This window comes from Falco cherrug, chromosome 11 (genome assembly GCF_023634085.1).
Source record: "Falco cherrug isolate bFalChe1 chromosome 11, bFalChe1.pri, whole genome shotgun sequence".
Lineage (NCBI taxonomy): Eukaryota > Metazoa > Chordata > Aves > Falconiformes > Falconidae > Falco > Falco cherrug.
This window is the reverse complement of record NC_073707.1, coordinates 10,631,687-10,658,747: the sequence shown is the minus strand read 5'-3', so window position 1 is coordinate 10,658,747 and position 27,061 is coordinate 10,631,687. Positions and strand designations below refer to the sequence as shown.

Sequence of the window (27,061 nt, the reverse complement as noted above, 5' to 3'; positions counted from 1 at the left end):
GGAAGCTGTGCTGTAAAGTAGCTGTGCTGTGAAGTTCCTGTGCTAGTGCAGTTTCTTTTAGGTAGGATGGTTTGCTGCTTCAGGATCTGTACCTGTTGACAGTCATTTGCTTCTCGACTGGTAGTCTTGATAGCTTTACTGGAAATTACCTTCAAGTTCAACCTGTGTGCAGCTGCATCCCACCCTGTGACTTGTATGGTAGGGGTGTTTACTATTTAGATGAAGTTTTTCTTGAAAATCTCAGCACAAGGGCATAGATTCCAATACTTCCAAAAAAAACCAACGCAAAACTAAATAGAAAAAACCCAGCAAACAAAACATCAGCCTCTCCAATCTACCAGCTTTTGAAGCAAGCTGTGATACCCCACTTGGATCCTCTCCCAGGTTTATTTAACTGTTTTGTGCCATTCTTGGCATTCTTAGAGAGTCCCATATAGGAGTTAGTCACAGTCTTTTTATGTTCACCAGTATTTTTAAGCAGAATGTGGCCAGCTTCTGTACATCCGGTTTCACCTAGATTTGGCAATGCTGTTTCAAGTGCAGGAAAATCCGGGTCTTAACTGAATTGCCATCTTTATCCCAATATTTTTTTTTAAACCGGCATCTTCTACCCCAGTGCCAGCATGTGGTATGTTCCAGATCTCTTGCAGTGTACTGTAGTATTTTTCCCTAATACTGTTTCTCCCTGGAGAAAAAAGTCTTATGGCCTGTTCTGCAGGCCTGTGTGGAGACTGAGAGGATTTTCATTTGCTGCTGCTTCTTTCTCTAATGAAGACAGACATCTGTCAGGGGGGAGGAGGGGTAGGTGCATTCTGAAGAGTCTGTGATGAGACATGGCACTGCTTCCTTCATCTCAGCCTCATTATTAATTCCTGGAGATGTGGCTTGATGTTAAAATCCGTGCTCTATTGTATCATCTTTTTCTTTTTGCTTAGACCTCTAATGGGGAACAGACCAGCTTCATTCCATTGTGCATAGCTGTGCACTGTATCACATGCCTGTGTTCTTGATGCTGTAGCTGAAGATTATTATGTACCATTTGCTTCTTGCTGGCCTTTAATCCCATACCTCCATCTTCTTTAAAGGCTTTGTTTATGTGAGGCTGCTGCTTTGGTATGAACTAATATGCTAAACCTGTAAGTTGTTTCTCCTGTGTCTTATAGAAAGCAACACATTCTGCTTGAAGGAGGAAAGAAGGCAACCCATGTTCACTAGGTTAGACTAGTTAGGAGGGTTAAATACTGACATTTACAAGGCTGAGCTGCATATGGTAGTGCTGGCCTCTGTCATCCTCATTATTCACAAAGGAGATGCTGTTGTTGAATCTGAAAATTCACAACAGCAGTGTCCACATCTTCATACAGAGGTTCTTCAGAAAGTAGTTGTTTCATTGGCAAGCCAAGGTGTCCGTGAAGGTGACTCTGGTTGTGGCAGTTTATCTCATATTCTCAAATTGTTTGCTGGTCTGATAAAGTTCTTCAATATCTTATGGACCTGTCATCACATCTTTGAGAGTATGGCCCTGATTAAACACGCTGAATTCTGGCCTTCTTCCTATCCAGTGTATAGAAATTACTGGAATAACTTTGGAGTTAAAAGACAGCAAGAGTCTGAGCAGTAGCCATTATTAAAAAAGAAGAAAAATTTCTGCATTCCCATATCTCGATAATAAGGCATCTTTTTATCTTTCACTACCCCTTTTATTATGATGATCCTTTCTACAGTGTAACTTTCCAGTCTCCTTTGGAGAAGAATTCTGTGCTGATGAGAGGGTGAGTTCTCTGGCTATTAGTGGAACAGAAATAGAAAAACTCACTGCACATAAAGCACATAAATTATTGCCCTTTAGGAAAAGGAGAAGAATGCCAGAGTTTTTTATAATTCCATTTTATTAGTGATTAGACTTGTACAGAATTCTCCCTCTCTCTCCCCGCTCCCCACTCGCCCTTAGCAACATGGTACGTAGTGTTGATTACTGTTTGTGGTAAAGACACCTTTTTGGGTGCAGGGAATACTTAAGTTTTCCTATGCTGCTTTGTTTCATAAAATTAAGTACACATAGTTGCATACTTTTGCTACTCTTGAGCATAAGGAATTTGAAACGTGTATGTAGGCTAGGCTAAAAAATATTTCAGCATGTGTTGAAGTGAACTGAATGTTTCAAAACTTAATTGTTGTTTCAAATATTTTTCCTACAAAATGAAATTAATTGTAAATGCTCTTTTGTGTTGTACCTTGTGGCTGGCTGAGGTGCCAAAGGTTTTCCACTGCGGTACCACAGTGGGTTTGGGTTTAATATGTAGTTCATTTTAATTCCTACTGTGCATTAGCAGCACAATGCTGTTATGAAAATACTTTGCTGCTGTGTAGAGGATGCGCTTTGATAGTTTCCTAATACACTTGGAAATACGTATTTGTAAGAAAATTAGACAAATAATTTCCCCTAGAAATTAAAAGTGTAATTAATTATGTTTAAACAAATAACCTCAGTCTTTTTCAGTGCTGAGGCTGAAATGTAAAACTTTTGATGTTTTGTGAGAGGAAGAAAAAGCAAAGGAGGTAAGAAAGATTTTTAGAGCTTGGACAGTGTGTATTCCTGTGCATTCTTCATAATCAAAATTAAAGAGGCTCTTCAAAGCCAAAGACGTAAAACAGCAGTGGTGACCATGACACACCTTTTTCAGTTAAGAAACATTGTACCCTGTAATACTGGAAAATTTGTTTTATAAATAAAAATCTGAAATTTGAAAAAGTGAATTCTAGTATATATTAAACTACCTTTTCTTGAGCTCTGTGAATACTGGAGAAAAACTAACCAGGTAATGCTCCAGGTCATTTTGAAATGTTCTTTAAGTTGGTGGTACCTGCTTAGGAACTGAGATCTGACGTGGCTGTAAAAGCTGGACTGTGCCTCGCTGCTGACAGTCTGCCTCGTGTACCGCAGCTCTGGTTGCTTGTTGGCTGCAGTTTTGTACTTAGGGTAGAGGCGATAGCTTGCTGTCTGTTAGCATTTTGGAAGGGAAACTTGAAATGTCAAGTGCTTTGTAACTGAAAACACATTCATCACATATGCTGTTAGTTTTCTGTTACTTGTGTTTTTTCAGAAGGGGGGGCTTAAAGGGAAGGGGAAGGAAAATTTCATATAAAGGACCTACCCTTGATCTAGCCTATTACTTAGTCTTTTATTCGCATCTCTTCCGCCTCTTTGGCTGACATCAGCATTTATTTTTATACTACCAGTTCACTTGATTTGTGGCACACGTTTACTGTTGTGAAGGTAAATATTTACTCATGTAATAAACTTGTTCTTCTCTACCCTCTAACCTTGGGTTAACCTGCTCATAACAGTTCCAGTTTTGGCTTTTGGATAATTGTTTTAGACATGTTGTTAACCCATGTCAGTTGACTATTGCGGGCATTGTCAGTGTCTCTTCTTTAAGTTACCAGCTTTATACAGTGGACAGTATAATATATGTATGGGACAATGTGATATGCTATTTTGATTCAGCTGTCCAAATGTAATATTATGTTGTGTTGCCATAGATCAGATTTCAATCAGGAGTTCGTCATTTACAAAGAAGTAAAATTATAAATTTGTTATGCATATGCATAGTTAATTTATTAATTTCTCTAAGTAAAGGCAAGTGTTGCTTCATAAAATTCAAATACTCCAGCTGTACAAGTGTAAATGAAGTTTTTGGTATTGGCACTGCTTAGCATTTAAGGAAATAGTAAGTTTTGGAAAAAAATCAGTGAAATACCGTAGAGACTGGAATAAATCATAATGATTCATAGCTCTAAAGACATGCAGCTATTCTGGTGTGACAATCATATGTGTGACTTCAAGGTGTCTAGTTTGATTTTTTAAAAATATCTTCCTGTCTTTGATAAGCATAGAGAAGTAAGTACTTCCTTTATTTTCCTTATTTTACATTTTACTTCTGTAATTTGACTTGTCCTCTAAATGGTATTGATTGTCTGGCACCATGGAATTTCAAATGTGACTTGTCACAGAATTTTTCGCTGAAATGCTGATTGCTCCATGGTTGCTCCTTCTCAGTGTTGGGGGTATATATATTTTTATATATATATACACACACAATTTTACTATATAAAATATATAATGTATTTATTTATAGACTATAATATGTAGAGTATATATAATATATAGCGCATATATAAAATATATCTGCTTATGTATTGTATTACTGTATACATGGTGTCTGATAGTGAATTCCGCTTTTGATCGTGGATTTTTGAATGAACTCCATTGTGCATGTTAACTTTTCTCTAGAAATTTTTTATTTTCTTGTTAAAAGCAAGCAGTGCATTAGGCAATTATTTAGATCTCAGTACCTTAGGAAATCTTGCAAGTAATGCTAGCTAAGATTCTCTTGTTTGTCTTGATTTCTTTTTTTACTAGTTTTTCGCTGGGTCTTAACATTGATACTTAATGTAGCATTATATTTTTCACTGTAGCTATCTAAATTCCATGCTGCATTTGAAATAGCTCTGCACATCACTTATTTGGAATATGAGAGTATGGAATATAGAAGAGTAGATTCTAGAACAAGTTTGTAAGCATTTATTGCTAGTCCTTTTGATGTTGAGTTTTAGAGTACAAGAGAAGGGAATATAGAAGTATCATTTTTTATGGAATTGTAGTGCATCAAAAGACCTTGCTTATTGATACACTACTATCAGAAAACCTTGTATTTCTGTATTTGTGGTGCGTATCCAGAAATGATAGTTTGTCCTAAGTTGAAGTGATGCAAGCAAGTATCTTTTAATGATGAAGGTGGTCAGACATTGGTAGGGGTTGCCTGGAGGGGTTGTGGAGTGTGCATCCTTGGAGCTGTTCAGAGCATGGCTGGCCATGAGCCTGATCAACCTGATAGGACTCTGAGGTTGGCTCTGAGCAGGTGGTGTGATTATTAAAGTATCGAGAGGGTTGTTCTCTTTTCTGGGGTTTTCATATGAAAAATTCCTCACTGGCATTCTTTTTAATTGCAGGCGTGCCCTCTGTATTGCCACCATCTTACTTAAAATAGGTAGCTACTTGAACCTCTGCCTTTCTTCCTCTTTCATCTTGCTTTCTAAATTAGTGTGCAGGGACAAACTGTAATAGAATTTTTATTACTGTTTCCTCTTTTCTTGGTAGCCATGCATCAAAGGCATCTCTTCATATCTGCATTTGACAGATGTTCCTGTTCTTTTCCTAGTAAAGAGATATTTTGTCTGAATTTTAAAGAAATAGAACAGTTGTGTGGCATAATACCACTACAGTATGGTGAGCTGGCTTTCTCATTTTACGTCCTCAGGAGCTGTCATGAATCTAAGCAGTCTTACCGAGCACCTGCTTCTTGCTGTCTTACTAACAGTGCACAGAAAATCCTTTGGAATTTCAATTGAGGAGGAGACAACTGGGACTAGGAATTGCAATTAGCAAGAAGAGGGAGGCAGCAGGGAGTGGAAAGTTGTGGAGGAGCTAAAAATGATACGGAGCCTCCTTAAAGGTCATGGAATCCTTACGTGCATACCTAGCAAAGCTGGAATGGCTTTGGCTTGAATAGTGCATGGGTCATGCTGATCTTAAGCCTCTCTAGATGTAACGCGCACATGTGAAATCTTTGTAGATACCCCTTATGAGACAGGCAATATCCAGAAAGCGATCATTTTTTCACTTCATTAATTCTTCATGTGCTATCAATCATAAATACTTCACACTGAAGTGTATGCATACCTTGTTGGTAGGTTCATCTAATTACTAAAAACTAGTGCACTTACAAGCCATTCATACTTTTTAGGCATGTGAAGAATTAATACAATATAATTAAACCAGCTATTTATGATGATAATTTTCAGCATTTTGCCCCCAAGCTATGTAAACATACCTATTAAAAGGAGTAGTGTGGGGGTTTTTTTTTCTCTCCAAGATAACTGTGTTTTAAGATTCAGAAGTGGATGTTTAGGAGTGTTCTTGCTGATGTTTTGCTTTGTTTTGGGGGTTTTTGTTTGTTTTTGGTTTTACTCATGAGATAACTCTGTTTCCACTGCTGAATGCTGCTCCAGCCTGTCACAGCAACTTAAGAATTCTGTACACTAGCTTCCCTAAGTAAGAGGTCAGACCTGTCTGTCTTCTATAAGATGGGCTTCAAATAAGAAGCATCTTAGACTTTTAATTGTCTCCTGTATCGCTGTGTTCTTTCAAGTGCACTTCTTTAGGGGTCTGTTTGCCAGTTTGTTCTTGTATACTGAGATCACTTGAAAATTAAAGGAAGTTTTGTCAGTTGGAAAAGAAAAATTTCATCCCCACTGACTGGAACATTATTTGACAAAACCTGATGAATGCAAAATCTGTATGAGGGATACATTTGGTCTCTCTGAGCAGTTCACTAGAGCCAGGCATGTGTCTCCATGTCATTTTCCAGTCTGGTCCTGTGTACCACAGTTTTACAGAATGAACACTTTGTTGGGTTCTCCCATTGCTATTCTTTAGGGAGTTTTTGAATAAGGAGTTTAAAGGCAGTAAAAAGGAAGAGGTTTTTACTTCTGCTAACTTGTCAAATAAATTGTGTGTCTTGCCTCTGCCTCTTTTTTTTTTTTTTTAATACCTTTAACTGTCTTATTTGCAGAAAAGGATTATCTGGGTTTTTTTAACAGGTTGTCATTTCCTGATGATTTTTTTTTTCCTCTAAATGGAAGTTTGCAGATGTTAAGAATAATGAGTACAGTTACAAAGACAAACATCATTGTGCTCTAACTATATTCTTTTCCCATTTTCTTTAGGCCACTGAGGAGGTCTCCAAAAACCTTGTTGCCATGAAAGAAATCTTGTATGGCACAAATGAAAAAGAACCCCAGACAGAAGCTGTGGCACAGCTTGCTCAAGAGCTGTACAACAGTGGTCTTCTTAGTACTCTAGTAGCCGACTTGCAGCTAATTGATTTTGAGGTAAGAAGTTTGACATTTCTTATATTGTATATATTAACATAAACACATCTGAATTCCTACCACTTTAATTGGCTAAGACGTCTCTCAGTGTCTTTTCTTCACTGGAAGGGTGGTCGGGCATTGGAACACCATCCCTGGAAGTATTTAAAAGACGAGTAATGTGGTGCTCAGGGACATCGTTTAGTGGTGGATTTGGCAGTCCTGGGTTAATGGTTGGACTTGATCTTAAAGGTCTTTTCTAACCTAAGTGATTCTGTGATGTTTTATTTTCTGTCCGTGCTCCAAACTACCTAGAAAATTAAGCAAATAAAGAATATGAAATCTGTGAATTTAGGCACATAAACCACACAACACTGAAGTAGATAAACCTCTAATACTGATAATATATTTCTGTTAAAATGATGGAATAATTCTTAATTGTTGTGTGCACAGTAGGGTAATCTCTTAGTAGTAATACCATTAAATAAACACAAACTATAATACTACAAGGCATGTCTGTATTCTGATCTCATTAAATTATGTGGAGAAGAGAACTGTCATAACTTTTATGAAGGGTTTTAAATAGTTAGAGCTGTTAGTTTTATTAACAGTCGTGTGTTTCTCTCTCTTTTTATAAACAAGTGATACAACTTTTTTCTGTTTTCCTCATCTTTGTTCTGTTTGTTAAAAAAACAGCAAACCCAAATATTTATTGAGTACGTCAAATAGCAATACTTATTTCTATTCAAACATATCTCTATAAAAACCTCTATCTGGTATTTGCCACCACATCATGTGGAAAAATCTAGCTTCCCAGTGCCATAGTGAAAAATCACCCGATTTATTTATAAGAAATTGTGGTACGATTGGATGTTCCTGTTTTCCCTGAGGCTCTGCAGGAGGCGTGTGGTTGTCTAGGGAAGGACCCACACCCCATGTATCTCACTCTACAGCCTTGACCATAAAGACCATCCCACTTAAGGTTGCTTAAAAATGGGATTGTTTCATAAACAAGTTGTTCACGATGCAAACACAACAGTTTAAAGTCCTGTTGTATTATGACATTCCAAAAACAATGGCTTTTCCCCTGTTCTTTCTTCTCTTCCCCTCCACCCCACCCATAACTCACTCTGATTTGTCTTTAATTGTAATATGGTGGGGTTTTTCCCAACCCGCACAACTGTTTATACCAAACATAAAACATTCAAGTTGTTAAATAAGCAAGGAGACCTGGGAAAGTTGAGCAGGAATGCTGAGATGTGATGGCCTTTAATTGCTGAAGAAAGGAAATAATGAAATGTCATCTGAATTCTGCTGACCTCTAGATTCTTATCAGCTTGGTGTTTACTCAGCCCACTTATTAGCAAAGGAAACCGTCATTATCTCCTGGTAATGAAGAATGATAACAATTTTTACAGGCTTGCTCTCAGTAAGGAGAACTATTCATTTTACAATAGGGGCACTTGGAAAGACTGCAAGTAGTTTCCTGCTTGTGGACTTTCTGCTGCTTTGTTACACCAGGATATGACGGTTCCCCCTTGAGAGAGATCCAGTCATTCATGCCACTTTCTAGGCTGGACCATGTCTGCTTTTTAAGGATGGGATCTGGCAGACTGTCCAGCTGTTGTTGTTCCCTAGAATCAATGTCAACACACCTGTGCTCCCATAATGCTTCTAAGCTGTTACAGCATCAATCAGATGCTAGCTTTGATATCCCACATCTCTGTGGTTGGGGCTTTACTGCATTTGAAATGATTTTTCCGTTACCAATGGAGATTCGAACTTGGTTTCCTGTTGGTTCTTAAACTTGAAGAGTAGGTCTAGCGTTTACTCCTTCTGGAGCCCTTCCCCCCCCCCCCCTGCCCCCCCAGCTTGAGGTTGTTCAATAATGAACTAAAGGTCTTTTTTTTTTTAATTTTTTTTTTTTTGCTTTGTCAAGAACTTCACTGTCATTCCTGAGGAAGGTTTCCTTGTAGAACAGGAATAGATAGCTGATTAATAGACAGGGACTGTTCACTCTGACTCTTAAAACTGTCTGAGATGTATTTGAATCTGAACAACATGGTAAAAAACGCCAGAAAAGTAACAAAGTAAAAATCAGAAAAGTAACAAATTTAATGTTTTAATTAAGAAACTGTCTGACTGTCCAGACCTTGCTGTATGCAAAGGCCTGTTTAAAAGTATGTCCTTGTCTGGAAGTTTGCTTTCCAAGTAAAGCAGTCCACACAACCATCTACTTGTCAGTCCTACCAACCGGTCAGTTATTTCCCTGCTGATCTGTGCTAGTGTGTTTGTAGAAGAGATGGCATCCCTTGTGGAATTGTGGGGGTTTTGTTCTTGTTTTTTTCAAACGAAGAAAAAAAACCCACCCAAAAACAAAACCTCCTTTTGCATAAGGGAGCCTGAATCCTTCTTGGAAGACAATACTAGCACAGTCTCCCTCTCACCTCTCAGAGTCGTGACTGTTGGCACAGGGTTCAGTGTCTGTTTGCCCTTGTTGGGCCATGAGATCACATAGTAATACATCCTTCTAACAGTAACTAGCTTTGGTATTACTGTGTACCACTATCAGTTCAATTATGTGCATAATAAGGAAATGCTGTTCTTGCTGGCGAATCCAAAGCAAATTGTGAGATCCAGTGCAAAATTGGCAATGTTAGTGAATGAGAGTTGATGACTATATTATGTGGAGTTTGAGTAAGGCAATTTCTGGAAACACTGCTCTACTCATTTCGGAACAAAGAGTTCTGGTGTTGCTTTGGGCTGGCTTTCAATGGAATTGTAATTGAGAAAACAAGCGTTTACAAACAAACTCTTATATCCTGAAAACAACACTCTAATAAAACTGTCCATGGTAATTCAAAATCACGCTGTTTGTAAAACTACAGTCCTACGTTTTTAAAAACATTTGCTTTTTTTCTTACACAGTCTTCTTGATGTTGATTAGAAAACCAAAATAATTTTAAATAATTGCTGCTGTTCTTAACATTCTTGCTAACTAAATATGCGCTGCATTTTACTCAAATATAAAAACATTTGTACATTACTGAAATGTGAAAACAAATGTAAAAAATGTAAAATAGACTCAAAACATTGAAATGCTGATGTTACTCAGGGCATCTATAGTACAGGTGGAGATTGTCAAGAAACACCTGTGTGGTTTTTGTGTATAACATTCAGGGAACCTTCAGGTGGAGTTGCTGAACAAGCCTTTATTTGCAAGTCCAGCTTAGTACACGTTTGCCTAGGCTTTTTCTGGATTAGATCTGATAACACATAGTCCTGAAGTTGTCTCTATGGCAATCCAAAATTAAAAGTTAATTGCCAAAATCTGGCTTTTAAATGGTGCGTGTGAATGACAGTTGAAAAGTGCTTATACTTATAATCGGCTTTTTGTTAGATGTCTGTACCCATTTGTCACTTTTAACTATGGTGTGATGGAAGAAATACATAAGAGATGTATGTATGTTCAACAGAGAACATTCCCAGCTCCTTTAGTACTGGCTGGTGCTGCCCTTGTCCGTTAGTTTGTGTATGATCTGTGCTGGTTTCCCACGTCCTGGTCTTCCTTACACTTCTTTTGTGCGTTGGAAAGTGTGAGACTTGTATTTTAGGTCAGTGGATGATTTGTCTTTGTAGTTTTTATTTATTTATTTTCCATAAGTTACAGTTTTAAGTTGGATGTTAACACTGCAGTCAGAAGTGCTCTGCACGCTCTTAATTATGTATAATTAAGTGTTCCTAGGCAAGGGGAGAGGGTAATGGAATATTGAAGAAGCACGCTTCCAGGCAAGAACAGAGTTAAAAAATGGTATGTGATTAGCAAAACGAAGTATAAAACACACTCAGGAGATGGATGCTACATAGAAATACCTGATGAATCTTCAACTGGCCTTTCTTAATGTAAATTACATCTGGCTGCAACATGATGTAATGTTTTGAGCATTTTGGCATATCTGAAGTGGGTATAAAGAAACAGAATGTTTGATCTACTTAAGTTCATGGTGCAGGGGCTGACTGAACTGCAGAACTCATGTTGTATGAATGTATGAGATTATCATAATGTTTAATTTTTAACTTGCCTAGTGGACTTAAGTATTTTGTTTAACTGCTGATGTTTTTGACAGGGCAAAAAAGACGTTGCGCAAATTTTCAACAACATTCTCAGAAGGCAAATTGGTACAAGAACTCCCACAGTTGAATACATCTGCACTCAACAGAATATATTGTTCATGCTGTTAAAAGGGTAGGTACACTGTGAAAACATAAATATGCTTTTACGTAAAGTAAGAAATTTTTAAATTCACGGAGAAACAGTGAGTTCTGAGGTGCCTTTATTTTCTCCTTTTGCTTAGTTTTGTGTTTGTTTTTTTTTTTTTTTTTTTTGTCATGGGGTCTGTAATTCCCCTAAGTAAAGGAAAATTTGAGTAATAAAAGATGAAAAATACGCTACTGCTTGAAGTATAATTGAAAATTGAGAACTGTTAGTGACCTAAAATATTCTTGCTGGGGTAATGCAGACTTTTTCCATTCAGTATACTATTTTATCCTATTTAAATTATTTCCTTATGAATTTATTCATCAAGACTTGAAGGCTGGTGGTTTCTTTTCCCCCTGTAACCACTGTCATTTCCAGTTTGCTGTGCTACCCCAGGCTTAGTTTGGTCTTAAACTTTTTATTCATAGTGATTTATATTGCTGTAGTGACAGAAATGCACTCAAACTTCTTCAAACAAAGAATGATTTGGGGCGTATGGTGTATGCCAGGTGGCTGTGGCTTCCTCTATTCTTTTATTATCTGGTGTGTTGGATATTGGAGAATCATCTATGCTGCATACGTGTTGCGCATGTAGAGGTGTGGATCTCAAACATGAAAGCAATAAGATGTTGTTAACATTTTCATGTTACGATCATTTTTTTTTAGAATAATTGTGAATGTGCTCTGTGTATTTAAAAAAAATTGCTCGTGTTTCTAATAACATTAATGAAGAAAGGTCTGAAAAATGCAATTCCATTGTGTTATTTTGGGATAGAAAAGTTGATCACACACTAATAAACTTTTGTAAAAATGCAACTGTTTCAAGTATTGGTTTTACAATTTTTGTTAAAGCTGCTGGGTAACCTTGCTGCAGCTGAAGAGTACTTATTCCACCTACTGGGATAGTTAGAGGCTGTATGAAAAGGCCATGCTGCTCATTGATGTTCTTGCCTTTGTTAGGTTGGTAGCATTGAGATGTGAGGGTGATCAAGTATATTTTAAACAGGAAGCTTTATTGTGTTTTTCCTTTCCCTTCTTCCTAGTTCATAGTAGTCATTAGAGAGGCTGACTAAACTGCCACATACATGGCATATTAGGCTGTTTTACTGTGACATCTCTGCCTTTACCTAATCTTGGCCGTTTGTGTAAGGCACTGGAAGATGGATTGTAGAAGAAACTTTCTCTATGGAGAAAGCAGGAATTTTACATCTTTTTGTTTCGTGCTGATTCCAAAGGTTTAGCACCAGAGGCAGTGTGGAATATTTGCTTCAATTCATATAAGTGTAAGATCTACACTTGTCTGCCAGAAGTGCTCTGTTGGTTTGGGTTTTTCCCCCTGATTACAGCCCTGATTTTTTGGGGGGGCGGGGAAACGAGATTTAAATGTTAGAGGTACAAAAAGATTATTAATTGTGGTATAACACAAAAGAAAATACTGGTTCAGTGCTACTTCAAAATAATTTACAAAAGAAGGCAAAGACATTTGAAGCGCAGAGAGATGAAACTACTTTCTCAGCATGCTGTCGTTGGTAGGTGACTGAATGAGGGCTGCTACACATTTGTCCTAATTTTTAGTCTGTGTTGTCGCTCTTCAGAAAGCATTATTCTGACAGGGATTGTTGAAACACATATTCATAAGTCGGGGTGCTTGAAATGGGCATTTAGTTGGCTTAGTGACTTAATGTTATGTTTGGTATCCAACTGAGTCAAATTTATGTAAATTTAAACTATGGAATGAGCTGCAAAAAGTTCAGTAGATTTCAAATCACCACGACAAGTTAAATGGGAAAGTATTGCAGGATTTAACGTGAAAATTAATTCATTAGAAAATGTTTTTGTAGGGTTATATAGTTGATGCTTAGTATGCACAATGATACTTTGCTCCTGAATTATTCTGGTGAATTTAAATTAGCTGCCAATGGTGTACAAAGAAGGATTCTTTAGGTGGGAGGCAGGAAAGTATGTAAGAACCTTTGACTGCTCCAAAACCAGGTAGATTTTCTGTAGACTGGGATAGCTTGTATTGCACCATGCTGAGATGAGTTCTTGGTTTGAAAAGGCAGTTCCATCTTTACCCAGGGTCCACAAGGAGCTAGTAGCAGTTGCAAAGGTTTATTTCCATCAAATATGTCTAAAGACACTGTTGTGAGATTTTGACAGCTGCTGGTGGTGTACGCTAAAAATGGCTGAGAGAACCCTGTAGTATTTGAGCAAGAAAGCCTGCCAAGGAAGTGTAGCTACAATTTCTAAATGGAGCCATCGGGGATGGCTTTATCGCTTCCATCGAATCGGTGATGGACATATTCCAGAGGTCTCTTCTAAGAAGGTGCAGATGCTTCAGGAGAGGCAGTAAAGATTCAGGCGCAGAGGTGGTGTTCAATATTGTCCTTACAATCGGAGGACGTTGTTGTCAGAATTTCAAGCTTGAAGCCCATGGTGTGTAGAGTAGTTGCTCATTCTGACAAACGGTTTAATGAAAGAAGAGACGTAAATTTATGTCCGGTATTATTAACTCTTCATGCTCATATAATGGATAGCTTTATGTGAATTGCTGTCGTGTGTAAGCAAACAGCTTTCAAGACAGAAATCACTCCTTGCTTTTCCAGATGTCTGCAATCCCCCCGATATGAAAAAAGAGAACTGATTTTGAGTATGAAGAATATATTTTTTATTTAGTCTTGTTTCTTGGTTTGTGAAGGTCATTTGTATTGGCTATAATTTGGCGTTTAACTGGCAATGATTTCAGTAATATTTTGTAGAAATATTTAGAAGGGCAGTTTAATGCAGAAGTAAGTACCTGTAATTTTCTGAATTTCTGTTTACTTGGTAGCACTGAGAACTGTAATTGGCAATGTGGTGTTGCAATGTTAGCTTGTGAAAATATTATACAGAATCTTTGATTTGTCTTTTTTTTTTTTTTTTCTTCCCCAATAGGTACGAATCTCCAGAAATTGCTCTAAATTGTGGAATAATGCTTAGAGAATGCATCAGGCATGAACCACTTGCTAAAATAATCTTGTGGTCAGAACAATTCTATGATTTCTTCAGATACGTGGAAATGTCAACATTTGACATTGCTTCGGATGCATTTGCCACATTCAAGGTAATTTACACACGGTACTTGAGTTGTTATTTCTGTAGTTCTTGGCTGTGTGAACCCAGATGATATGCGTTATGTTCTTGGACAAAACAAGCCTGGGGCAGGCAATAGGACTGATGCAGATGGGTAGGCTTGACACTTTTCTTCCTTATTTCTCAGAAAGCAAGACATACCTTTAAATATATGTAGTATGTTGCCAAACTTAGTTCAGAAAGCAAGATTTAGACTGTCGTGAATTAGCTGAGTAAGTGTGCACTTTTATTCTAGGGGCTTTTATATCTGCCTCCAGCTCCTCAAGTGAGCAAACGTTTTTGTTCTGTTATGAATCTGAGTATATTTGATGCTGACGCTTTGCCTGGGAAAATTCTTTGTTGTCCTAAAACAACCAGTTATCGGACTATAAGCATAATATTTACCAGTACTAAATAGTGAGTCTTAACCTTGGTTGTGTATAGTTTTGTGCAGAGCATAGCCTTGACCCATAAATGGCATTTATTAGTGATAATTCCACAGGCTATTTGCCTGTAGGATTTAACATAACACATCACAGACCTTTCTAAAGTGGCGCCAAGATCCTTAGCCCAGTGTTCAGGTAACTGCATTCATGTCCTGAATACCTGTGTTTAATAAAATAGCAAAATTTTCTATTGGACGTCTTATGTGTACTGTTTAATGAGGATGTATATGTACTGCTTAAATATTTTAGTGATAATACTGGTTTTGTGCTTTTTTACAGGATTTGCTTACAAGACACAAGTTGCTAAGTGCAGAATTTTTGGAACAACATTATGATAGGGTGAGCAGATACATTTTAATACTGAGAATTTTCTAGTGCTGTGTATGTTACTGGAAGAAAGCAGTATTTTCATTCCTTGTTTAGTTTTGTTTTTGGACATTTACACACAATATTAAACCAACTAAACTTACAGTCATTTCTGCCAAGCAGTAAAATTAAGGTCAAGACCTTATTTTTGAATGCGGAAATCTGTAAAAACAAGAGAAGGCAGCAGAAATCTATTCTGTGAAAACTGGATGTGATATTTCCACTAGAGGGAACCCTTTCCTTGTCTGTCTTCTGTCTGTATTAACCTGTAACATCCAAAGGATACAGGATAGCCCTCCTCCACCTGCTGAGGAATCCTGAAATTAATGAACAGTGTTCAGTTCCAGGAGCTGTTATAGTTTGAGAAATAATGAGGTAACGACTTCCACCACGCTGCAATCTAAACATAAAGGCTTCTAAAAGAGTAATTTTTTTTTTTAAGCGTATACAGTGTTTTAATAGTAGTGACTTCCAGGAACCTACATAGATTTCAGGTTTTGTTTACGTTTTTGTTACGGATTTGCATCTCCTCCAAACTATTATTATAACAAACTGGAAGAAGAGTGTGTATGACACTTGGAATAACCCTTCTCTTTATTCTGTGTTTAGTTCTTCAGTGAATATGAGAAGTTACTTCATTCAGAAAATTATGTGACAAAGAGACAGTCACTTAAGGTAAGGCAATTTTACTTTCTTCTTAAATGCAAAGTTAGATAATTCCTTTCATTTCAAGGTGGGTTGACTTTAATTGAAATGGCTTCAGTAACTGCCTTGGATGGTGTGTTTGTTTTAATTTTTCGTATGTTTTAAATCTTGGGATCAGCTACTCTTCTTTAATGTCCAGCACATACCAAGTCATTTCCCTCCCTATGCAGAAATGGCTGTATGCAAGTATGTTTATTTTTGTTGGTTTTTCCTTCAACAAATCAGGACACAAATAATTTAATATAGATTCACCTGATATGTGACTAGAGCAGTGCTAACCTTACAATCAAGTAGGTAAGAAATAATGAGCATAAATATAATACGTAACATAAATATAAAACTTGTAGCAAGGGCGGTACTTGTGGGGAACACCCTTTTACTCCCTTCTGGACAAAGAAGGTAGCAAAAGAAGTGTTAAGTATTTCTCATTGGAAGTACTAACTTTTTTTTGTAACACATTCTTATTAGTGGTGTATAGCTTCTGTAGAAATGAAAAAAACCCCAAAGAAATCATGGGGAAAAAAGAATGAAAGACTTCCCTTTCAATTCCAGTTTATAACAAGGAGTGAACAAAAGGTGATTTTTTTCACTTTTTGAGAAATAGGAGAAACTGAATCATTGAAATAAGAGGACAATGCACCCTGCACTTAGAAACTCAGGACATTTGAGTTCTATTGTTACTGTATTTACACACCAGTGTGTTTGAAAGCACTTATGAAAAAGTTATTTCTTATGTCCAGTGTCAGTCATTTTTTAATTCGGTCTTGTTCTCCACTTTCAGCTTCTTGGTGAATTGTTATTGGACAGACACAACTTCACAATTATGACGAAGTACATCAGTAAACCTGAAAATCTCAAACTAATGATGAATCTTCTACGAGACAAGAGTCGTAACATTCAGTTTGAGGCCTTTCATGTGTTTAAGGTGTGTTTAAAAAAAACCCACAATAAAACAAACAACAAAAGAACCCCAACAGAAGTTGTTTAATTGAGTAAACTACTTAGCTGGGCCTAAATGGAACTTATCTTAATGTCTGCGAAGTGGTTAAATGAAGAGAGAGCAAATGTTTGTCTCGATTATGAACCATCTTTACAAGTAGCTATCTTTGTATCTTTTGAAAACTATTTTAGAAACCACTTAGGGACTTTCGTATGATTGTCAGTGTGATCTCTCAGACAATTTTGGAAATAAGAAAAGTGAAGTGCAGTAAGATAAGGAGGAACGCATGATTTCATGTGAAATCATGAAGCATCCTGGTCTTCAGAAGTGTTTTCATCATGCTGCGTGATCTATGAAGGACAGCAGTATTTTAGTCGTCACCTAAATTTCAAAGCCTAAATTATAATTTGCAAATTATAAGAGATATCTTATGACTTTGCAGCATACAAGCAAATAGCTAAGAGCTTGGAGGTACAGCTTGAGGTATGAAAGTTTTCAGTGAACTTTTATGAAACTGCATTTGCTACAGAATTAAACTGTGCATTTGCTACAGAATTTAACTGTGAGGTGTCTTTAGCGGTTTCTGCAGAGAGTATTGTGGTTGGTCACCTCCCACAAATTTAATTTACTTTGGTACTGGTGTTCAGCTTCTATTCTAATAGAAATAAGGAGTAATTTTATTTTAAAACTTGCATTTACTCCATTATTTTTTCTGTAGAGATGCTAGGATATGGATTAATTAAAACATCATTTTAAGTTATTGTTATCACTGTTTTGTTGGCTACGTTTGTTTTCTAACTTAGCATTCTGTTTCCTACTCTTATGCTAAATGCCTTTTATTTTCTTGCAGGTGTTTGTAGCCAACCCTAACAAGACACAGCCTATATTAGACATCCTTCTAAAGAACCAGACCAAACTTATTGAGTTCCTCAGCAAGTTTCAGAATGACAGGACCGAGGATGAACAATTTAATGATGAGAAGACCTATTTAGTTAAACAGATCAGGGATTTGAAGAGACCAGCACAGCAAGAAGCTTAATCTCCAATAAACCCTTAAAATATTAAACCCAAATTCAGCATTTGCTGTTAGATATTCAGCATCAGGCACTCTTATCGATTCATGAGGAACATTACTGCTAATCTGCTGTTCAGTGAACGGTTTTTGTTTTTCTCTTTTCTTTTTTAGTCCAAGTTGAAAAACATAGCTGCTGCTTTCTTGCACAATGTGGACTTTCTTGATATTTGTGTCATTTCAGAATTCAAAGACACTGCTTGTATTAGGAGTCCTGAAAAAGAAAGATTCTAGGTTCGTGAAAGCAAACATATAGATACTAGTTTGGTTTAGGAGAGAAGGTATTAATGTAGTTAAGTAACAGGTTGCATGCTTGCAAATCTGAATAAATCTGTATGTTTGCACTTACCTTGTTTGAGATATGAGCACAATGTGACCTGTGCATACCTGGCACCATACTATAAGATTATATGCCTTGATTAAAAAAAAAAAAATGTGCAGTGCTTTATTTGTAATCAAAGGGGAAATGTATCTAAGATGTGAGCTTATTGGGATAAACAGTTGTCTTGCAAATAAACTGATACTGAAACTTAGCAACTTTTAAAAGAATGAAATCTCAAGGTTCATAAGGAAAATGTATATATGCCTTTCACTGCTTTATAGATTTTTTTTTTTTGACATGATTTGAATTTCCTGAGAATTGACTTGTAAACTTGGAAATATGTTCTAAGGGTTTTTGTTAATTTTACTTTAAAGGTATTTCAGACAGTAGACCTAGCAGTGACATTTTGCATTTCATTTCAACAATGCTTGCTGGTTTCTTTTGTATATAACTCCTAGGCTGCTCATTTCTTTAAAATATGATTTAATTTGTACAGCAGAGGAATGTTATTGTATTAGTCTGTAACTATTACCTAATATTGAGTTTTGCAAAATGAATGCTCATATGTAATTGAATACTTCAGATCACATGGAAATGCTGATTTAACAATCTTAAGTACTGCAGCATTAAAAGGAAAAAATACCAAACAAAATCTTTGTATTCACTTATCTAATGGGGTGCCATCAGTTAGGGTAGGCTGAAATAGAGAACTGGAACCCTTTATACTATGTTCTTACTGAATAATATTGGCCTTATTCAATTAAACTAGCATTGTGCTCACCAGCTCTGCAAATGGCAAAGATTATGCTAAATTAATATTGATTCCTCTTACTTCTGGGGAGCCTGCAGTGCATCATTTCTTTCTTACAGTAAATAACTCAGTACGGTAGTTGTGTAAGTGAATGATTTAATTCCCTTCGACGTCACGAAAAAAATTCATACTGTCCTAGGGTAACAAAATTATTTAATTTTGTTGATTTTGTTCTTTAATGCTGCAAACTATCAGTATTTATAAAAACAAACCCAACTGATTTTGCACCATGTTTTTGTTACTGTGACCATACAAAAGGAATCTACTAAATATAGCTAAATGATGTTATTAAAATTGTATCTATCCATCGTATAGTAACGCTAAGATCACAATGAAGCAAACTTAATGGGTTGGAGTCTGGAAGTTGAAATTCTGCATGGCTGACTCTGATTGCGAACGCTATAGAAAATGTTTGTTGCTTCCTGTCCTCTTCCCAGTTAAAATACTTCGCAATCCAAGCTAATTTGAAGTCCTTCTCAAAAAAAAGTCAGATACCTCCAGAAAATTGAGTGTTTTCACTCAGTTGTTTAAAGTTGCTCTGAACGTTATAATTGGTCTTTCAGAGGTTCTTAATGTGTCCTTTGCAAACCGATTCATTTTGCCTACAGGAAAGAAAATAGCTTACTCTTACCGAAGATCACAGGCAAGCAGAATTGGCCGTGAGATGGTATTATAGTTCAGTACTAACAGTCTATTATATTTTGGTTTATCATAGCTGAGTGGAGGAAAACATTATTTGCCAAGTTACTCACCATAACATTTAAGGCTTCCTCTTTAGAAAAATGTAGACGTGCTGAAGATTTATATATGTAAAGAAGTGAAAACATTTGGACTGGGATAGAGGTTACTCTATATTAGGCATTGGAAACAATGGCTACGGTGACTTTTTTAGTATGTGGAAACATTTGAATGTTGGCTTTTGAAAAGAAGTTGTATTTAAATTAAAGCTCATTTGACGTGCTCTTCGTATTAAAAAACTTGTTCTGGAAGTGGTTTCTTATCTGCTTGAAGGCTTAAGGGTATTACTAAAGGTTATTTAAATGTGAGCTTTTTTTTTTTTTTTTTTTTTTTTTTAAATAAGAGATGTATACAATTGTAATTCTACTTCCGTGGTATCATTTCATTTCTCCTGAGGAAAACGCATTTCTTATCCAAAAGATCTGGCTGGCCCCGTAATTTAAATTGAAATAAAATTTTGAAGAAAAATGTGTGTTCTTTACTGTGTTACTGAAGAGGATGAGTTTCCTGTGGATGTGTATCTGCTCTCCCTTATTGCCTTAGAGGCATTCAGCTTTCTCCCTTTTAAAAGTGAAGTAATTTTAAATCATGAAAAACTCTAGCTTGCAAAACACATTTTAGGAATTAAGACAGAGAGCTGTATTAGAGATGTAATCAGTTTTAATTAATTGTTGGTATCCTCTCTTTTATAGCGTTATTAGCTGATTCCCTTCCTTTTTTGTGTGACCAAGGGCAAAAGGAGGAGGTGCCGTTTCCTGCATCCTGTCTAGAGACGGGACCCCATAGGATAAGTGAAAGTGAATCCTTGATAATTTTTGGCTCTTCCCTTCTCTTTAAATTTCAGGAGCCAAAAGTGTGTGCAATTGCTAACTCTTTCCTTAGGAAATCTTATGGTCTGTTTGCCTTTGAAGCTGGCTGCCTTTGTCCAGTTTTCACAGGTAACACCCCGAGTGATGCAAGGTGCAGTCAGAAATGTGTGTTACATTTAAGAAAAAAAATTATGTTTTTAATGCAGATTCTTAGCATTGTTTTGTTTAGCAAAATTACTGAAAAATCTGATTTCCTGCTAGGAATGTACTTACCTTGCAGAAAAAAAAAATTGTTCTTTTATAGTTCCCGCTGGAGGCTACACCTGTTTGAGGTGTTAAACTGTTAGTATTTTTCTCCTCCGACAGTAAGATCACAGGTTACAAGGGGAAGGAGTAGTTTATACTTGTAGTACAACAAATTGCAGATTTTAGTTACAAGAAGGTTACTGGGGTACTTGACTGGGTGTTCGGATGAAATGGCCCTGGTGGGAGGAGGCATGAGAAATGCAAGGAGCTGTTGCACTGACTTAAAATGTGTTTATCTACAGAGCTGATCAGCAGGACCTGCTGTAGGAGCTGCCATCTCTAGGAACCGGAGTAAAAGTTGCCCTTGGAGCCTGTGGGAACAGGTCGTGGACAAAGTTACTTTCAGTAAGTTTGTTTTTGTTCGTATCCTGCCAAGTCATTCCTAGCAGGCAACTTCACCAGTTTTTCTGCTGCTGCTACCCTTTCCCCCTCCCCGCCTTTATTCTAGACCTTTGCTGACCACTTTGTTAAATAATTTTGCTGTCCATATTGCTTTCCCTTATGTGGCTGTTCTCTTGAGTTGATGCCATCTTGTATGGTGCAGTACCTTTATTTCCTGTCATCATTTTGTTTATTTTCATGATACGTCTGTACCCCTTTCTCCAAAGGCCGTTTCACGTGATGTTTCTTTTAGCTTTTCAGCATATTATCATTCAAGTGGATGGTTAGTATCATAATGAGGAAAAAATAACCCTGCTCTTCTGTATGTTATCTCTTTCAACTTAATCTGAGCACATTGAGCTTGTGAAGGATTGTTTCCAGTGTATGTAATCTGTATTTACAAGTGTACCTGGGTAGGTCTAAGTTAAATATCACGTGACTGGAGGCAAGTCAAAATATCAAAAACCAAAAAGTACGGGAATAAGTTAAAAGGGAGGAGAGGGACACTTCAGTATGTTGCATTTTTTGAAGGAAATTTATGAGAAAAAAGACCTGTTCTGCTTCCTATTTCAAGAGATCTGTTGACTCTCCCTTCTGTATTTCAAAAACCACCAACCACAAGATCCTGAGTTACACAGCCAAATTATAGTTAGATTAAGTGTGTTGTATTCACAACAAAATACAAAGGCAAGCTCTTACTTAGTGGGCTTACACTGGAGATACTGGTTTATGCAACAAAAGGAAGGATGTTTTGTTTACTTGCTCAGAAATGCCATGTTCAGAACTGGCATTCCGTCACTTTTCATGGATGGACCCTTTATGCTAAAGGTTTCCATACCATAAATCACAGGAGTTTTCCAGCTGTGGTATGGGGCTGAGTGTAACTCCGGTACATGGGATCATGTGTCTGGAGGTGATGATGGAGGTTCCTGATAATGGTAACGCTAAAGGAGTGATCCGCAGGGCATGTTTGGAGTGAAGGAAGATAAACAATATGCTGTAATACAAAGATACAGTTTAGATATGTTTTAGTGGGGGTGGGTCTGTTTGGAAAAAAGTGATAAATATATATATGCTGCTTTTTATTGAAACAGCTATGTATGTAATATTTAAGATAAATTATTACAAAGGGAGTTAACCACTCTCCTTGCCTAAAATTAAATCAACAGTAGGTGTTTTTCCATTTCTTCCCCAGCAAATCCCTTATACTGAGCTGTCATGGAGGATCCTGTTACAGTTCTTCGTTTTGTGGCAGCCTTTGGAATGTCTCACATCCCACCATGAAGAAAGAGTGATAAAAATGTGAGTGTCACTTAACAAGGTTCTATTAAAACATACCAAACTGAGTTTAATATTGTTTAGTGTTATTTAGAGACTTGCAGGAGAGGATTAGGTTTGCATTTAATTTGAGCAAAAAACCAGAATAGAAGCTGTTTGGGAAAGTTTAAGAATGTTGTGTATTCCAACAATAAATAAGCCTTCATAACTATAATTTGAAGCATCTAAATAAGGCATGCAGTATGTGTAGTATAGTGTTTAAACAACTGAGGTGTGAGCAGGCCAAGTTTTCTCAGCTCTTTAATAGCCTCTACAGATTGTGTGGAATTAAAGGCAAATGTGTCACTAAGAGAAAATCAGACTGTATTGCAGACTTGTAGGCATCCAGACAGCTTGAGAAATAGAGTCTGGAGAGACTAAAAGGTGCAAAGGTTCACCTGGCTGTAAAAATGAGCTTGCAGCAGCTGAATTTCCTCATCTTTTTCTGTCTCTGGAATTAGAGTGCAGGGTTACGCCAGCTAATATCCAATTACATGAAAACAGCGTTTAAGAATTTACAGTAATACTACATTTTTTATGTATAATAAATGTATTTGCCCTAGAAATTGTTTAATGAAGTAGGAGAACGATTTCGCAAACAAAAGCAGCGCGTTGGCAGAGCTAGGTTCTTGTAACGTTTCTTCAGGCTGTTAGAACCATAGGGAAATCCTTTAGGCTTAACTTTGTGATGGTCCACACGCTTCGTGTTCGAAGAGCCCTTATGAAATACAGACATGCAGGTTAGGGTTGAATCTTGGCTGTAACTCACATTAGAGCAATATTGTAGAAAGAAAAAGATTCTGTATTGTAGAAAAAACAGATAAAGCAAACATAGCAGGAACAGTTACAGACTTACAGAGCAGCATAGGATGAGCTCATTGGAAGTTGTGAATAGCTTTTAAATATCTGTTAGTTAATTTAAAAGTTTAAATGGTTGGCCATACTTGGCTGTAGGCCACCAGAAAGTAATATAAGTAATATGGTACATGCTATATGACAGAATTGGAATGTTGGCTTCAGTTTTTCTAATATAAGAAACAGATATTTTACAAAGAACAAAGTGCAAAAGAGCTATGATGGGCAGTGGCTGAAAGTATACTTGTTTCTTGGTGTTAGTTGGGAAGCTGGAGCCCAGCTCTCCAATTTCTAATGCCAGTCTTCCCTTCTCTTGGGTATTCACCTGGTTTGGGTGAAACCTGCAAAGGTGGAAGGGGAGAGGCATGGTGACAAAAAAGAAATTATTAAAATATCAGGGGAAAGCACGTGTTCTCATTCCTTACTGCTACTTTGCAATTTTAAAATGTTTCCCCTTTATATCTTTGATATGAATATAAACTGAAGGGTAGTATGGGGTAATTTGAACTTCTGTACAGAAACTTGTAAAAGAGCATTGAGTTGTGAGTTCATTTCTTTTAGCTGAATGTTTTTTCTGAGCTATGTTTTGGTTTTGTTTTTTTTTTCTTTTGGCCTTGACTGTTGTAAATTAAATTTCCCTTGACTGTACCTTGTGCTTTTGGTAACTGGTAACACGTGACAGCTGTGCACAGGTAGTGTTAATGTTTGTAGTGTTCTCTAGTATAAGGTTCATAAGGGGAAAAGCTAGTAGGCTAAATTCATAAGTGCAGTAAGTTATTGACCATTTTAGACATCCCAGTTCCAAAAAGAAAGTCCTCCTTATCTTACTAATAAAGATGTGCAAAACCTAGGAATTGCTAATAATTGTATTGATGTTTATGTTGGCTGATGGCTCTTCAGGATGAGCAGTAAACCACAATTCAGTTTTGAAGAACACCTGCCAGGCAGGTAACACTCAAGGTGAAATATTCTTGTGTGGCTTGTGGTTTCAGCTCGCTGTCACCAGCTGTACCGGCTCTGCTGCCAGCTTTGGGCAGGAGGGAGTTGGCACTGCTGCCGGTACAGCTGCCCCTGGCTGCCGAGTCAGCTCTCTGCGAGTCTTCTGGCTGACCTGGCAGTTGCCTCATCCCCCAGACCTCTTTCCCATTAGATAAAATACTCCAGGAAAATGAATATGGAGAAGATAGGGCAATGAAGCAAAGGGTCAGAAAAGCTCCAGTTTTGGAGCCTTGTCGGTGTTCTTGTAACACAGCGCTGCAGTGTGAAGAGCAGTGTTGTGTTACCTGTCTTGGACTCGGATAATTGTGTTTAATCAGCCATGTGAGCTGAGCTGTTTCTGTTCTGGGTTTGTAAATCTTCCTTATCTCTTCAGAAGCAAGGAGTGGGAGCACCAGAACTCCCAAGTTCACAAAGGCTATTTTCTGCAGCTCTGCTTTGTTAGTTAATCCCTCTCTTACAGAGTTTGATTTTTCACTTAAAAGATCCCAATCCTCTTGGCAAATCACTTTGTTCCACTCTTGCACTTCCCTTCTGATATCTGCTATTTGTCTTCTGAGTCCTTTTTCCAAGGGGCTCTTACGGATGTTTTGGGAAATGTTCTGTAATTGCTGAATCTTGTGTAAGTAGTGCAGTTATTTATGTCTAATGATTTTTTTCTGCAGTTGTAAAGAGTTTATCACCCAGTATGATTGCTGCAGGCAACATGTGGTTTCCTATAGGCCACTCTTTGTATATCATTAGGAAACAGCAAACACGCAAAGTGAGAGTAGATTTAGTACAGCACATATGGGGCTCACAGCACTGTGTCAAGCACAGGAGAATTTGATGTGATGTGGAGATGGATGGGAGCAGCACTAGCATGTTTGACCACCATGATCTTTACTAATAGTTGAGGTGCCTCAGGTTTGGCATAGGGGTTGGTTGACCAGATAATGTTAGGAAGCCAGGTGCTACCAACACCCACACACAGCTGTGTGGGGCACGCAATACCTGGAGTTGATAACAGATTTATAAAGCACCCAGAATTTTACCTCTGCTTTCAAAATGCTGACCTGTTTGTATAAACCCGTATATTTGGGTTCCTAGCATCAGCAATGGGCTCTGTCAGTAAAGTGAGCTTTTGCAATCTTTCCTGTCACTTCTGTGCTGTAGGTAGGTGACTGGGACAGTCTCCTTCTGATCTCAAGCTAGCTGGCAAGGTGTTGGTACAGGTGAACCTTGCTCTCCAAAAAGTCAAACTGTATTTGCATCATCCTGTGACCAGACAGCAGTCTGCATTTAATCTTCTCAACTCAGCAAAGGAGATCAGATTTTTGATTTCCTCTTGTCTCAGTCCATCAGTCCTAAAAAGACTTTCTCTGCTGCAGCAGGTTTGATTTGCTGTGCCGCTGCCAGAAGTGACAGGTACGCATGCCCATAGTGCCCAGGTTCAGACTGACCCTTGCAATTTGCAGTCAGCATCAGTATTTTGACCAGATGCTGGTTCCCTCCACTGCTGTCTGTCTTACTCAGGATAAGAAAAGTCAATTGTAAATCAAGCGGTGTTTAAATTGGTACACCAAAGGGACAAATGAGCTCGAAACATTGCCTGGACATGGCTTTGTAGCTTAACATGAAGGCTGTTCTCAGGACTAGTCTGCAGCATCTCCTGGAGAGCACTGCACGATGATACTCGTGTCACTGTTTTGCACCATTTCCACATCTCTCCAACCTTATCCCCTAGCACGGTTTAGAGCTGTTTGAAGGCTGCTGGAAGTAATGGTGTCTGGAGCACTCTGCTGGAGTGAGGTCCTTCAGCCTGCAGCGGCTGAGCTTCTGGACATGTGTGGTCTGCTTCTGAGAGGTCAGCAATGTCTGCAGGTTTACATTCACTGTACGGGGAGGTTTTGCTTTATTTGGAGGGGAAAAAAATAAAAGTCCACAGATTGTGTCAAAAGTCCTGTGACAGCTAGGAGGCGAGTTTAATTTAATTGTCCTTATCTTACAGCGTGGCCTTTAACTCCAGGAGGCAGAAGGTACATGAGAAGGCATCTCCACCCAGATACGAGTACTGGCAGTTCTGATCTGAGGTTCTCCACACCTCAGAGAAACCCCTGCGCCAAAGTGGGCAGTTTCCTATCCCTTCTTGTCTCCACAACAGCAGAGGGTGCAGAAGCAGGTCTGGGCCAGAAACTGGCTGCTCATGGTTGCATCAGTTTCAGGTTTTGGATCTGTCTTCCTTGATGTTTCTGTGCATATTGTGGTCTGATCCAGAGCCCAGTGAAATGTAAAAGACGACTGTGGGTATCTTGGAGGGCTTTAGAGCTGGCCTGTAGGACAGTCCAGGCCTCAAGGCATTCTTGATCAGTACTCAGCGGGCAGAGGAGGGCCTCCTTTTAGCCAAGCGCAAGGGGTCACTTTTTTTTTATTTGGGTTTTTTTTTGTTTGTTTGTTTTTATTTATTTTTGTTTATAATGCAAAAAGAAACAAATGAAAGCCAACCCTTGAGAGCGTTCCCAAATGTAGCAGAAACTCTTGCTCTATAAGCACAGGACTGGAGGGAGTCTGCTTCCCAATGGATTTGTCTCCCATTCATGTTCCTTGTGACAGGCTTACAGGTAGGAAGCACCATGGGGTGGCCGCTGAGGCTCTGCGTGTGTGCATTGCTCGGTTTGCTGGTGCCAGGCGGAGTTTGTGCCTCTGAGGTGAAGGC

At 37.8% G+C, this 27,061-nt stretch overlaps 1 protein-coding gene across 1 annotated transcript in view; it reads left to right on the top strand.

The window, feature by feature from the left end:
• Window positions 1-20,010, top strand: part of CAB39 (calcium binding protein 39) — a 42,237-nt gene extending 22,227 nt beyond the window's left edge. Inside the window, exons 3-9 of the mRNA XM_055723670.1 lie at window positions 6,790-6,954; window positions 11,061-11,179; window positions 14,126-14,294; window positions 15,028-15,087; window positions 15,724-15,789; window positions 16,601-16,744; window positions 17,610-20,010. Of these exons, the coding sequence (XP_055579645.1) occupies window positions 6,790-6,954; window positions 11,061-11,179; window positions 14,126-14,294; window positions 15,028-15,087; window positions 15,724-15,789; window positions 16,601-16,744; window positions 17,610-17,798 (912 nt within the window). The 3' untranslated portion in view covers window positions 17,799-20,010. The remainder of the gene's footprint in view (window positions 1-6,789; window positions 6,955-11,060; window positions 11,180-14,125; window positions 14,295-15,027; window positions 15,088-15,723; window positions 15,790-16,600; window positions 16,745-17,609) is intronic.
• Window positions 20,011-27,061: the final 7,051 nt, after the last annotated feature.